Source organism: Podarcis liolepis (genome assembly GCF_965112155.1).
Source record: "Podarcis liolepis genome assembly, chromosome: 3".
In the NCBI taxonomy this organism is placed as follows: Eukaryota; Metazoa; Chordata; class Lepidosauria; order Squamata; family Lacertidae; genus Podarcis; species Podarcis liolepis.
In genome coordinates this window covers 41,027,744-41,042,500 of record NC_139557.1, presented here as the reverse complement: position 1 = coordinate 41,042,500, position 14,757 = coordinate 41,027,744, and the positions used below count along the sequence as shown (strand labels likewise).

Here is a 14,757-nt window from a genome sequence, read left to right as displayed (position 1 = left end):
CGGCTTAGAAAAAGGGGGGAAGGAAAAAAAACCAGCAGGAACTCGCAAGACATTGTTGTCTTGCGAAGCAAGCCCATAGGAGATTCGTTTTGCGAAGCACCTCCAAAACGGAAAACCCTTTCGTCTAGCGGGTTTTCCGCCTTGCGAGGCATTCGTCTTGCGGGGCACCACTGTATAGTTCTTGTTTGCCTTAATCATTCAGCTATTGCCCCTGTTTTCCCCATTCATTAAATTGAAGCCCTTGTTGCCTCAATCATTCAGTTATTGCTCTTGTTAACACCATTCATTAAATTATCCTATGTCCTATTCATTCAGCCTCCCTGGGCACTCAATAGTTCCCCAGGAGGACCAAACAACTGGGACAAGGATAAATAAAAATCAATGTGTTTTTAAAAAAAAATGAAAAGTGGACCTGCATTTAAATAACACTTTTTAATTTTATAATAGCTCAGACAAAGCCAAGTATATGATCCCAAGATGTTTATGACTTGGACAACAATAGACTTTAAGTTCAATAGCATTGTCTGTGCATCTGCAGGACCTTTTCTACAGCCCACTCTGTAGAGGAATTTTGTACAGTGGTACCTTGGTTCTCAAACTTAATCCATTCTAGAAGTCTGTTCCAAAACCAAAGCGTTCCAAAACCAAGGTGCGCTTTCCCATAGAAAGTAATGCAAAATGGATTAATCCTTTCCAGACTTTTAAAAACAACCCCTAAGACAGCAATTTAACATGAATTTTACTATCTCACAATACCACTGCTCCATTAAAATAAAAGCAATAAACAATGTACTGCAGTCACACAATCAATCAATCAGTAGCTGAACTGGGTTCCACACAGTCACATAAACAAAACAAAAAAGAGCCACAAAAACACAAAATAAATAGCAAAAACAGACAGACCTCAGCATAACACTCAAAATGGAAGTGTAACACTCAAAACAGAGCAAATTCGGCTTCCAAAAAAGGTCGCAAACTGGAACACTTACTTCCAGGTCTGCAGTGTTTGGGTTCCAAGTTGTTTGAGTACAAAGGCGTTTGAGAACCAAGGTACTAGATCTGAGCAAGATAAGTTCCATTAGGCAGTAGGGAGTGACTTCCTGATGCAATTGATTCTGGGCTTCCTGAAAGGGCATCAGATTGTTTCTTGTAGCTGAATTTTTACTGCCATGGAGAGGGAGAGGGCACTTGTGGGGTTTTCTGCCTCAGCTGCCAAAATAAAATGACAGGCTTTGGGTACTATGCATCTTGATTTCTTGACTTGGCGTTCAGTGCAGTGGAAGACTAAGGAAGGGCTTCTGGCTATTCCCGATCTGCTGTTTGGTGTAACTGGCCTTGTGAGGGACAAGGAGGTTGCAGCAAGGAGAGGGACAATCATTGGTCCAGGAATGCAGAGCTAGGGCTCCAATATGACTGTGTGGTCACCAACTGTATACTCACATTAGCACAGGTAGGCTTGCATCTTATACTGGAGCTGATTGTGAGGCCTTTTAAAATGCATGTGCCGATATATACTTCTAAGATGCACTCTATTTACATGTTATTTTATACTCTCAATACCCATAGCATTTTTCAACGTGCAAAGTGATTTACAGTTTGTTTTTTTACAGATCCATATGTATTTGAAAAAGAGAGAGTGAGCACACTCATCTGAATTGCCCCTCTTACTGGAATACAGCGCGGCAATGCCTCACAATGAACAGCAGATGGTGCCCAAGAACAATGTCCAGCCTTGACCGGCATGCAAGAGAGGGTGGAAGACGGGGAGCAACGACTCCAGTTTTTGTGGCACTGGGGAAAAAGTAAGGGTTCAATGGCCATGCTTGTGTGAGCGACTCCTGGAACCAATATTGAAAAGGTCAAAAGGTTGACATTCCTGTGTACAAAAAAAGAGAGCTGTACTGAAGAGGAAACTTTGGAATAGCAACTGTCAGGGCTTTTTCCCTGGGGGGACGCAGGGGGATGCATACCCCTAAACAGTTGTGCCTCATTGAGGGGCAGTATTTCAATATGAGTAGGAAAATGAGAGTACAGTGGTACCTCAGGTTAAGAGCTTAATTCGTTCTGGAGGTTCGTTCTTAAACTGAAACTGTTCTTAACCTGGGGTACCACTTTAGCTAATGGGGCCTCCCACTGCTGCCGTGCCACTGCCGCATGATTTCTGTTCTCATCCTGAGGTAAAGTTCTTAACCTGAGGTACTATTTCTGGGTTAGCGGAGTCTGTAAGCTGAAGTGTTTATAACCTGAAGCGTCTGTAACCCGAGGTACCACTGTACCCCTAAACATTAGCTAAAGTGGTACCTCAGGTTAAGAACTTAATTCATTCTGGAGGTTCGTTCTTAAACTGTTCTTAACCTGAGGTACCACTTTAGCTAATGGGGCCCCCCACTGCTGCCGTGCCACTGCCGCATGATTTCTGTTCTCATCCTGAGGTAAAGTTCTTAACCTGAGGTACTATTTCTGGGTTAGCGGAGTCTGTAAGCTGAAGCGTTTATAACCTGAAGCGTCTGTAACCCAAGGTACCACTGTACCCCTAAACATTCTTGTAGGGGGGAAATCACTGGTGACAGTCATTGCTCTTTATTAATTGGTCTGAGATGTTTTGCCAATTTTTGCTGCCTGGAGAGGCTCCCTTGAGCTCTAGCATGACCAAAAAAACAAACTGGAATGCTTGTGGTATAGAAAGTTGCAGGAATTGATCAAGAAGTCACAGGACATGCACTGGCTGGAAATGAAACAGTTTGTCTATGCCAAAACCTTTGGAGGTGCAGTTTTTAAAGCAGGACCATGTGCTGTATAATGACTCCCATCATGAGTACTAATCACTGTGAGTACAAATCATCATGGAAGTGCAAGAAAAAGGGCACCTGGAGGACGCCCTGATAGGAACATAAAAAGGGCCTGCTGGATCAGACCAATGGCCCTTCTAGTCCAGCATCTTGTTCTTACAGATGCCTGTGGGAAACCTGCAAGAAGGATCCGTGCACCCAAGCCCTCCCCCCTTCTGTCGTTTCCAGCAACTGGTATTCAGAAGATTCACTTCCTCTGACTGTGTCACTGTGGAAGCAGGCCGTGGCCAAAATGGCTTGCAGCCATGGACAGCTTTATCCATGAATTCATCTACAGTGGTGCCCCGCAAGACCAAAAACTCACTAGACGAAAGGGTTTTGCATTTTTTGAGCTGCTTCGCAAGACGAATTTCCCTATGGGCTTGCTTCGCAAGACGAAAACGTCTTGCAAGTTTGTTTCCTTTTTCTTCACACCGTTAATACCGTTGCGACTTGACTTCGAGGAGCAACTCATAGAACGCGGTGTGGTAGCCTTTTTTGAGGTTTTTGCAGACTTTGGTGATTTTTGAAGCTTTTCCAAAACTTCTTTTGCAGCCATTTGGTAAGTTAAACTTTTAAAACTTTTTTGGGGGTTTTTGGATTTTAGGTTGGGGTGTTTGGAATTCAAGGACTTGGTGTTGGGGAGGGGTTTGCAAGAATCTGGAAGCTTGTGTGTTTTTCCCCCTGCATTTTTATGATTTTTTGTGACCATTGGGGCACTCTGCTGTTTTTTTAAAAAAAATTCTGTATTTGAATTTCTGTGTGGTGGGTGGCTGGGGGAACAGTTGAGGAGGGGGTTCTTCAGCAAGAAGCAAAGAGTGGAAGAGGAACCTTCTTCAAGTTGTCCCCCAGAGTCTTAGAAAATGTACTGTACACTTTGTTGATTTTTAAATGTTTTTCTGTCATGTTTAGAAACTTAATTTATTGTTCCTTCAGTTTTTGAAATGCTCTTTACAGTATGTGTGACTTTAAAGAGCACTTAATAAACTCTTGTTGTACCAAATTTGGCTTTGTTTGGACTTTTTTTGACCATAGGAACGCATTAATTGAATTTCAATGCATTCCTATGGGATTTTGTGCTTCGCAAGACGAAAAATTCGCTAGACGAAAAAACTCGCGGAACGAATTAATTTCGTCTTGCGAGGCACCACTGTAATCTTCTTTTAAAGCCATTCAAGTGGATGGCCATCACAGCTTCCTGTGGGAATGAGTTCCACAGTTTAACTGTGTGGTGCATGAACCAATGGACCCCCAGCCTTCTGTAAAACAACCAGAGGGACAGAACTGAAACCTGCCAAGGAAAACAGCAACTTAACTCTCACAGTCTGCTTGGGCTTGCTACATCATTCTTTTTTGTTTGCGTTCTCTCCACAGTGTCATCTTCTTCTCAATCACAAATTTCCTGTTACCTCCTGGAGCCTTTGGCAGTTTCTGTGGACATCTGTATGTTTCACCTCACATAAATCGAGCTCAGTAATCCAAGCTGTGCCTTCTCAACACCATATCAAGGAAGATAATGCTCAGCAGAGAAAGAGGATTTGAAGACAATAGTCTGGCAGGTCTTATGTTTGGCTTTGCAGCCGTCATCTTCTTACCTTCTTCTAGAATCTGGAACACTGATAATGTAGCAACCATAATCCAACTTCTTTTTTATCTTGAAGGCAACAAAGATAAACTTGTCTATTAGTATTTATTAGTGGCATTTTAATAAAGATGAAAAATATCATATTTTATCAGGCAAATATAGAAAATCGTTATCCTTAATCAGTGCGATGGCACCCACGTGTGAGATGCCAGAACTGAGCTCTGCTGAAAAAAGCCCTATTCTTAATATAGAAACAGGAAGTACAAGCAACTACTACTACTACTACTACTATTAATTACATTTGTATATTGCCCATATCAGAAACACATGCCCCTTAGCAGAGGTATGCAAGATTCATTTTCAAATGCATAAAAAAGGGCATACAGCTGTCTTTGATGCCCTGTGTTAAGTGTTTGTTAAAATAAAATATAATAATAATAATAATAATAATAATAATAATAATAATAATAATAATATATTTATACCCCACCCATCTGGACACCCACTATGGGCAGCTTCCAACAGAATATTAAGAAAAATAGTTCAAATACAAAATAAAAAAGTTCAAAGTTGCCCCTAAAGTTGCAACCTAAAAACTAAAGGGGAAGAGGAAGGCTTTCCTAAAGCTGTTGCATAAGGACTATACAGTGGTACCTCAGTTTACAAACTTAATCCGTTCCGGGAGCCCGTTCTTAAACCAAAGCCATTCTTAAACCGAGGCACGCTTTCCCTAATGAGGCCTCCTGCCGCCGGTGCCCTTCCACCATTCGTTCTGTTCATAGACCAAGGTAAAGTTTGCTAACCGGAGCACTACTTCCGGTTTTGTGGAGTTCGTATACCAAATAGTTCGTAAACAGGGCTGTTCTTAAACCGAGGTACCACTGTAGAACCAAAGGGAGGCATACTCTGGCCTCTGTCACTGGCTAAGGGCCACCTGCAAGCTGTACTCCCTGCCTCCCAGGAACAAGATCTTGGGAAGGAGAAGACCAACCTGACTCCATCCATCAGCCAGTGCTGAAGCAGCTCCTTCAGTGCAGCTTTAGTCTTCCTCCCCATTCCCTTTCCTTTTATATTGTGTCCATTTAGCTGTCTTGTATGTAGGCAGGGACAGTCTTTATACATATAGCACTAAGAAGACTGTAGTCAGCTTCTCAATATTAGAGAATAGCATTTTTGTTCCACATTAGACATGAATACCAATCTTTTTTTGAAGAGTTGAAGAAAGGGATATGCGAATAGATTTGTGTTGTTCCAGGTTTGGGGTACAAGTTAACTAGGCTAAGCTCATTAAGAACATGTTAGCAATGGTGCATTGATGACGCTGAATGTGAAATGTCAGCATAGTTCTTTAGATGCAATATTTATTTATTGACAGCATTTATATTCTGGCCCATAACCAGAGTTCTCTGGGTGGCTTAGAATAAAGATGTTTAAATACCCTGCCAGCCACAAAATGCAAATACAGCACCAAGTTCAGTAGCTGATAAATCAAGGCATAACATAAATTGAAGACAGGAGGATTTTCAAGCAGCACGAGCGGATCTTAAAAGCGTCAGAATTCCAAATCCTGCAAAAACCCTTACAGGCCTTTAAGCCTTTAAAAAGCCCTTTAAGAACCTTTTTTTAAAATCCCTGGGGAATAAAAAGAAAGTCTTCCTCTCACACCCAAAAGAATGGGTACCACTCTGGAGACAAGCCGAAAGTATGTTAAAAATAGTGAGGGGGCAGGGACAACATAGGAGGCAATGAAATATTATTTTTTAAAAAAAATTGAATCATGTGCTGAAATATTATTATTATTATTATTATTATTATTATTATTATTATTATTATTATTATTAAATTAATTAAGTTTCTATACCATCCATCATTTGAAGATTTCAAGGCGGTTCACAAACAAGGCAAAACAATAAACCCCCTCTCAAAAAAACACTTAAAAGGCCATGGAATATTAGTTAGCCAAAGGCATGGTTGAAGTGGAATGTTTTCGCCTGGTGCCTAAGGATGTATTATGAAGGCACCAGGTGAACCTCTTTGGGGAGGGCATTCTACAACTGGGGAGCCACCGCAGAAAAGGCCTGTTCTTGTGTTGCCATCCTCCGGACCTCTCATGGAGGAAGCATTTGAAGAAAGGCCTCAAGTGATGATCATAGAGTCTGGGTCAATTTATATGGAGAGAGGCAGAGTGTAGTGGGGAGTTAAAAGAATGCTTTTTCACAGGTATGCTCTATGCATGTGTCATAAAAATAGTGAAAGGTAGAAAGTGACACAGAAGTTGATATTGGTACTAAGTGAAAATACACTCAGCCTACATTACTTTTCTGAATCTTGGTCAGTCTTCCAGTCATGAGGTGGGGGGAAAAACACTGGAAGAACATTAATAGGATTTATGATATAAATATATCTCTGCCACTGCTTGGTGTGCCTGTGAACATGAATAATGTTGGTCCAGCTAAACTAGAACAACACACATCAGCGCCAAAATCTTAGATAAAACCAATTTAATGAATTGAGTTATATTTGAGTTCTGGGGGACCAAACAGGGATTTGAATCATAGTAACGCAATCCAAAAGAAAGCAGTGAAGCTAAGTAATGGCAGCCACATAATCTCAGTGTTCAAAGCAACTCCTTTTCTATAAAGGACCCCCAATAGCAACAGGAATGGGAGGAAATAACTATAGGCTGCAGAGATATGCAGGCTACTGTCTGTAAAAGTAAAAAATAGTCACAGCCAATTCTGTGAGTTGAAACTTTAAAAAAATGATAGAAATCAAATGCTATTTGACATGAAAAGGCAGCATTCTCAACAGGCAGAATGTGCAATGTTAAAATGGTTCCCAAAATTTTTGACAGTTGAACAGGGCAATCACATACATGTTGACTCAGATGTAAGTCCAATTGTTTTCAATAAGGCTTTCTCCCAGGCCAGCTAAATGCTTAGCATAATTTCATCAAGTGCATGAGGACATAAAAGGAACTGTAATGAAGAGATGACATTTAATATACAGCAAATGAATATAAACAATTTCCACATACACCCCATCCAAATTCTATTATCTTTGTTGTCACACATTCTTTTCTTTTTCTGTCTTCACACTTAGATTTCCACTTTTACTGGCATGACTTCAGTTCTTTTAACAGCTGCAAAACAAAAATGCAACAAGTGACTTTTCTCAAACATGATAGAAAAAGCATCACCCATTGAATTCCTGCAACTAGACTTCACACAGGATAGTTTTCTCCAGTTGCTTCAGCTGTTGACAAGTTATGATAGCGGAGGTGCATTGTTGTAATAACTCAAAAAAGAAAAAAAGGTAAGAGTGTTAAAATCTTGAAATATATAGTTCAAGCTTCGGTTGTCAGCATGACTCAGTGTGTTGATAAGGAGAAATAACAATTAATATGAAGGCATGTTAATGAATAGGAGATTGCTTATAGGTGTGCCAGTTCACTTCCTTGTATTTTGTCACAGCTCATAAAGATAAACAATATTAGGAATTCTGTTGCTAAATGTTCAGTGGTAAGTAACCTTTCCCAGGCATCCTGTCAACTTCAGACAGCATTTGTGCTGCTAAGGGAAACCTAGGTAGGTATTTAACTATGTTTTACTTAGAGTAGACCCATTGAAATTAATAAGCTTGACTAAATTGTGCTCATTAATTTCAGCAGATTTATTCTGAGTAATACATAGTTGAATACCACTCTTAATCTTCATCCGGTTCATGTTGCAGGTGTGTGTATATGAGCTTCACTAACTTTCCACATTGAAAAATATTTTTCAGATGCACCTATCTTGCAGAACAGGTGATAAATAGCACCATTAGATGTCCAGATGGTTTTAATTAAATGTATTTAACTATTGTTTGTCTCGGCATAATGAGGAAAATGGCCCTTACATTAGTCTCTCCCTCCCTCCCTCCTTCCCTCCCTCCCTTCTCCCTTTCTCTCTCTCTGATTCAGTTCTCCGTGTAGTAACTTCAGAACCACAGGTGTGACTTCAGAAGTAGGGAAGAAACACAATGAAAGAGCAGGAGTTCTTAGAAGCACAATGAAAAGAAGCTTCTACATACAATATTGTTCTTTTCAGAAAACACACACAGAAGTGCTACAGGGTGTTTTTGTCATGCCGCTGCTTTATACATCAGGAATCAGTGGACACAAAGCCTGTCAAACTTTCCTAGCACAATCTTCTGACAAAAAAAGAAACTTCTTGCTTCCTGTGAAGGAAGCAAGGAAGTAGTAGAGCACATGAAAAGTCCTTAATCCTCAGCATCTCCAAGTGGACCTGGGAGAGATAGGCCTGAGACCCCACAGAGTCACCACCAGTCAGTGCCAACATTACTGAGCTAAGAGGACCAATGGTCTGAGTCAGTATAATGTGGCTTCCTGTGTTCTTTTGTTCTGTTGGTGAAGAACTGAGTCAGCAACTCCTTGGGTCAGGCACTCTCTGATATGCAAGCAATAGCTCAAAGCTTTTCATTTAGGAGTTCAGCTTGGTTCAGCCCTGGGCATGATCCAAAGCTCTGCAATGTGCATACTGAGCTTCCTGCAGATGGGAGATGCTCATGTCTTTTCTGAAGTGAGGTAATAAAGGTAAAGGAACCCCTGACCATTAGGTCCAGTCGTGGCCGACTCTGGGGTTGCGGTGCTCATCTCGCTTTATTGGCCGAGGGAGCCGGCATACAGCTTCCGGGTCATGTGGCCATCATGACTAAGCCGCTTCTGGTGAACCAGAGCAGCACACGGAAACGCCGTTTACCTTCCCGCTGGAGCGGTACCTATTTATCTACTTGCACTTTGACGTGCTTTGGAACTGCTAGGTTGGCAGGAGCAGGGACCGAGCAACGGGAGCTCACCCCGTCACGGGGATTCGAACCCTCGACCTTCTGATCGGCAAGTCCTAGGCTCTGTGGTTTAACCCACAGTGCCACCCGCGTCCCTAATACTCTGTACTAAATAGCCATTCCCATTACCACATGACGGGAGGATAAAAGTTCATATTCAGTCAATTCTGATAGCTTATCCAGCACAAGGATCCTGCTTTGTATATCTGAATAATTTTCATGTGTGGGATGGGTCAGAAATGAGAGCAGCAACTACACTGCCGCCTACATGTGTGAGATGGGAGTAATGGCAGCATATTGGATATGGGTCCAAGAACTGTTGGTCTAGGAATATGATTTGACACAGAGCCTCCTTGCCCCTGCTTTGCACATGTCAAAATCTCTATTGGTTGAAAGAGAGTCTCTTTGTGGGTGCAAAGTTTGACCGCATAAAAGCTGCACCTACAGCAATTCCCTTTTCCTATGGGGGTGTACTGGGAAGAAAAAGCAACAATATCTGATCCCCCATCTTGGGAATTGCACAAACCAGCTGTTAATTAGGAATCAATGAAGCAGTCCACTCTGGTTCCTTTGTTTTACCAGTCCTAAGTTCACTTTGACACATTTCCACATCAAATTTTGCAATTTTTTTATTTAAAAAAAAGTCCTAATGAAAATCCACCAGCATTTTAGTGAAAATGTCTCATATTAGACATCTTTTTGCAAGACTCTTTCCCTACTAGTATGCATTTAAATGTTCTTTTTCACTATTACAGTGGTACCTCAGGTTACATACGCTTCAGGTTACATACGCTTCAGGTTACACACTCCGCTAACCCAGAAATAGTGCTTCAGGTTAAGAACTTTGCTTCAGGATGAGAACAGAAATCGTGCTCTGGCGGTGCAGCAGCAGCAGGAGGCCCCATTAGCTAAAGTGGTGCTTCAGGTTAAGAACAGTTTCAGGTTAAGAACGGACCTCCGGAACGAATTAAGTACTTAACCCAAGGTGCCACTGTATATGCATTTTTAAGGGCATTTCTCCCTAATAATACACAAATTTGTACACATTTTTGTTGGGACCACTGCATCACAAAATTCAGAAAAGTGCAAATGTAAATTATACTCATGCCTCAGTTCTTGGATGCAAATTAGGTAGGTTTGCATTAAGATAGGAACACAACCAAATTTCTCCTCCATCCCTAGCTATTACCCACATGTTCCTTGATAGGTGGAGAACAGACGGTGACAAATGAAGTCTTCTGGCATTCATCTGTATTTGCTTCTCTTGGCTGAATGAATGCTTCAGCTTCAAGCACTGCCCTGCTATGCTTCACTTGTATGTTTATAATGTCCCATTGAAATACAGCCATTAAAAAAAAAAGCTTTGCCTCTTTAAGAATGTATAATTATTTATGACAGCAAACCGGCTAGAAGAAGCACTTCTAGATTAATTAACAGTGACCCATAATTAAACACAGCAGTACTTTAGAGAAGCAACAGTCCCTTGATAGCATTGCTTTTGCTATAATGAGTGTTTATCATCCTTGTTTGCTTTCACAGTGGTAGTTATCAAGTTTAGTTACCAGGTTTTTTAATTAAGTGGAAATATGGATAAGGTACTGTAAAAATACCCAGGATTTACAGATAGCTCTCAGTGTATGAATTCCATCAGAGAAACATTCATGCGGCCCATTCCTGTCTTTATTTGCAAGTAAATAATTCCCACTAAATTCACTTGAGTTTATTCCCATGTGAGATGATGCTGTTCATATCAATGTGCTGCCAAAAATTCCAGTGGCTGTCATGGAAAGTTGTTTTGTGTGTTTATATACATTTTAATGAAGTGTAGGTGTTTTGTATGGGCTTTTCTAATGGTATGATGTGTTTATGTTTATGTTTTAAAATGTGCTGTTAAGCCTATTGTGAAAAAGAAGTTTTGCAGTCTTTTCACAAAGTTGCTGTATATCTTAAGTTTATTAAAGTTAGCAATATGGAAATTTTGCAAAATACATTATCAGTTTTTGGTTAATTTTAATGCACTTACAATCTCAATAGCAAAGTTTGATAAGAGAGTCTGGTGCCAAGTAATTTTGTGCAAACACACATTAATTTAGTAATATGCTAAGTAGTAGATTATTCTGTTCTGAATATGTACTGGGTAACTAATAATCAAATATTGGTTCTGCCAGGTGTTATTTCAGTATTGGGCTCAATGCTTTTAAGCATTCTTCAAAAACTTTGATTCCATTTCTCTGCCTTTCCTAGTGACCATGATTATGTTTATCTGTTTTGTTAATTATCCTTTAATAATGGGTATCTTGGCTACAGAGCAAGTACAAGGCTTTCAGAGAACATTCAGTCCTCCTCGAAAATCCATTCACTGTCATTGCAGAGGTGATGTTGCATTGAGAATTCCTGCAGTGTGTAAAAGAACAGAATCTCCTAAAGAACAGACAACTTAGTCTTTTCATCCTCTCATGTTGTGATTTTAACACGGCTTAATTATGGTTGGAGTTGCACGTTGTTCCCAGTATTTATGAAAGAATAAATATCACCATAGCTATAGTGCTGCTGGTATTCTCATGTGTAGCTCATAGTAAATCCAGAATTCCATTGTTCAGGGTGGCTGATTTCCTGGCACAAATTTCTCTCTTTATTTCCAGCAGGCTGGAAGAAATATTTGTTCAGAAAACATAAATCCATACTCCTAAAGACTGTAAAAAATTAAAAATAATAAACAGGTAGCAGGGTAGGTCAATTTGGGGTCCCAACAGCAGCGGCTTTGTAATCCTTGCCACAAGAAGATCACAGAGGGCGATCTTTGTTTTCTTCTGCCATTGTTTAAATCCCAAGTAAAAATAGAACTCTGACCAGGTTCAAATGAAGGTTGTTCTGAGAGCAACTTGTTCCTGCAGCGCTAGGAAAGTTTCTTGCCGCCAGTGAATCTCACAGTGTGAAGCCTAACCAGGGCAAACAAAGATATGCAAGAGAATGAAAAGACCAATCCCATCATTATCCCTGCTTTTTCTGGAAGACGTGCAACCTCTTTTTAACCAAATAAAGATAACAGTACCCTGGCACAAACATAGGATAGGTAAATGTTACAATAGGTCCAACTATTATTATGGAATGGAATGCTGATTTGTAGAAGGAAATACTTATCATTAACAGTATTGCAAATTGTGTTCGGCTTCAGGCTGCAGAATGCATTCCTCTTACTTTCCTGTCTCTGCCCATGAAACCTTCTTTTCCCTCCCCACCCCCTCCTAATCTAATTTGGAATTGGTTGCTCCAAGTTGTGACTGCTGCAGAACTTTCCTGCTGAGTCATGACATTGCTTGCTCAGACATTGCTAAAGCAGCCTTTTCATGGTTTGATTTGTTTTTAAGGGAAAGGCTCCGCACCGTCAGCTTGCTGGAAGATGTTCGCTAGCTATGATTGCACCTCACCAAAGTAATGGGCTCTCCTACTGCCGTCATTTGCCGATGCTTCTTGATGTGACATAGGCCACATGACTGGGATGTCCAAATGGCAAGGGTTGACAGGTAATGGTCACTAGAAGAAGGCTTCCGTTGTTTATCATGGTGCTACTGAAAGTCTACTGCGAGCTGACAGATGCCACTCCAGAAGGTTAAGAAGATGAAGGCAGCTCCTCCAGCTGGACCATAAGAGGGATTATGTCTGAGCAGCAGATAAACAGCTTATTCCAGAAACAGACACTGCTTTTTTTTCTTCTTGTTTAAACTTCGTCACTCTTCTGTGAATTCTCACTCCAGTTCTACTTTCATTCTCTCTGGGTTACAGGTGTGAGCTTGAGAATTTGCTCAGGTTTTCTGCATCCACAGCTGTTATTACACATCAGGCCAGAGAGCATTCTAAACGACTTGGGGTTTGGCAACCCCTTTCGGGGGGGACGGGGACGCAGCTAGTAGGAAGTTTTGTTCCTAGTCCAACGTAAGTTCTGTTTCCTGAATAACCAGCCTTGAACATTGTGAATGATAAAAAAGCAGCATGCATCTGAAAAGTGGATTAATATTTCTTATAATTTGGCTCGCGCTCCAAGTTCAAGGAAGCAAAGGTGAGTATATCTTAAAGTATATTGATGCTTCAGTTGGGGGGGGAGGCAAGGGGTTTAGCTGAGAGGAACAAATGCCAAATTTACTGTGCGAATGTTAAAATGTGTTTTGCACTCCAGATTTGGGCATGCTTTCATTGAAGAGTAATTTTTGCTATAGGATTTGTTATTCCTATTCACTATCGCTGTATTACAGAAACTTTTTGTGCTACCCTTCATAAAAATTCCTAGTATGCCTGATTCAGTCAAATTAGCCTCTGTCGATGATGCACTTCAATTTAGACCTTTCAGTAAGACACATATAATCTCAAAACCAAAAAGGGCAATAAATGTGAAGAGGTAAATATGGATTTCTGCTGAAAATGTTTAATCCAGCTAAAGTTGGTCATTTAAGTTAGTTGCAAATTCACTACCAATTTTTCCTTTTAGTTTCAGTGAGGCTTAATTAAAAATAACTTTTGGGTGGATAATGTGCTTCCATTTCATTTTAAGAGAAACTGCTATAGTTCAAAACTGCAGATGTACTTGCCATCAAGGTGTTTATGTGTTAATGATAATGCTGTACAGGGATTTAAAACATTATTTAAGTGTTTGCTGAGAAAGGCAAGAACCAACAATGATAATAAAATGGTACATACTACTTTTGCAGTGAATTAGTTTTAAAAAAACAAACAAATAAAGTCTCACTTTGTTTTAGAATGGAGTCCTAATATAAGCAAAGGCATTTAGTCTACATCAGAACTGGGCTATGTTTCTTCTGGTGAAGTGGAAAGTTCGCACGCTTTGAATTTTGTGTAACAGAAACAGCATTGTCACTGTTATGTTTCCCTTTTTCTTTCTAGGCAGAAAACAGCAATTGGGTGGGGGATTTTGTTATTGTTTATTAGTTCATTTAGTGTACTGATTTTCTTTCATTTTTAATAAATAGATAAATTCACATTGCTATGATTGGATTTTTTAAAAATGCAAGGATTCAGTCCACATTCAAACTCTGGGTTTGTCCAGCATATTCCTATGAAAAGTGAAGTACAAAAAATGAGTGGATTTTAACTCATGCCACAAATATTTCAGACTGCCTCACTCATTATTGAATAACTTCATACATATACCAGGCAGGTAAACGTCCAACGAGATTCAGGATCAAATCTATTTTTATTGGATTGTCAAAATGAGTAGGGATAGATTAATGACAGTGTGTTCCCAATACTGTTTTGAAATAATGTCTCTAGATGAAACAATGCAGTCATTTTTCTGCTATTTTTCTTAAGCTGCCTGATAATAGGAGCTATAATCATTCACTAACATACTCAAATAGCTGTAGCAAACACTGATCAGAATCAACGTTGAGAATATTTGTCTAGAGAAAAATATAATTTAGCTAAGTAGTAGTACCACTTACAGTTGTCTTTTGAAACCATTGTTTGTTATTCCATCTTTCATTTTCA

General features: G+C 40.1%; 1 protein-coding gene across 1 annotated transcript in view; it reads left to right on the top strand.

Annotated features, from left to right (window-relative positions):
* The first annotated feature begins 1,378 nt into the window (after positions 1 to 1,378).
* Positions 1,379 to 14,757, top strand: part of IMPG1 (interphotoreceptor matrix proteoglycan 1) — an 83,347-nt gene continuing 69,968 nt past the window's right edge. Inside the window, exons 1-3 of the mRNA XM_083497428.1 lie at positions 1,379 to 1,450; positions 1,611 to 1,802; positions 12,627 to 13,315. Of these exons, the coding sequence (XP_083353554.1) occupies positions 13,249 to 13,315 (67 nt within the window). The 5' untranslated portion in view covers positions 1,379 to 1,450; positions 1,611 to 1,802; positions 12,627 to 13,248. The remainder of the gene's footprint in view (positions 1,451 to 1,610; positions 1,803 to 12,626; positions 13,316 to 14,757) is intronic.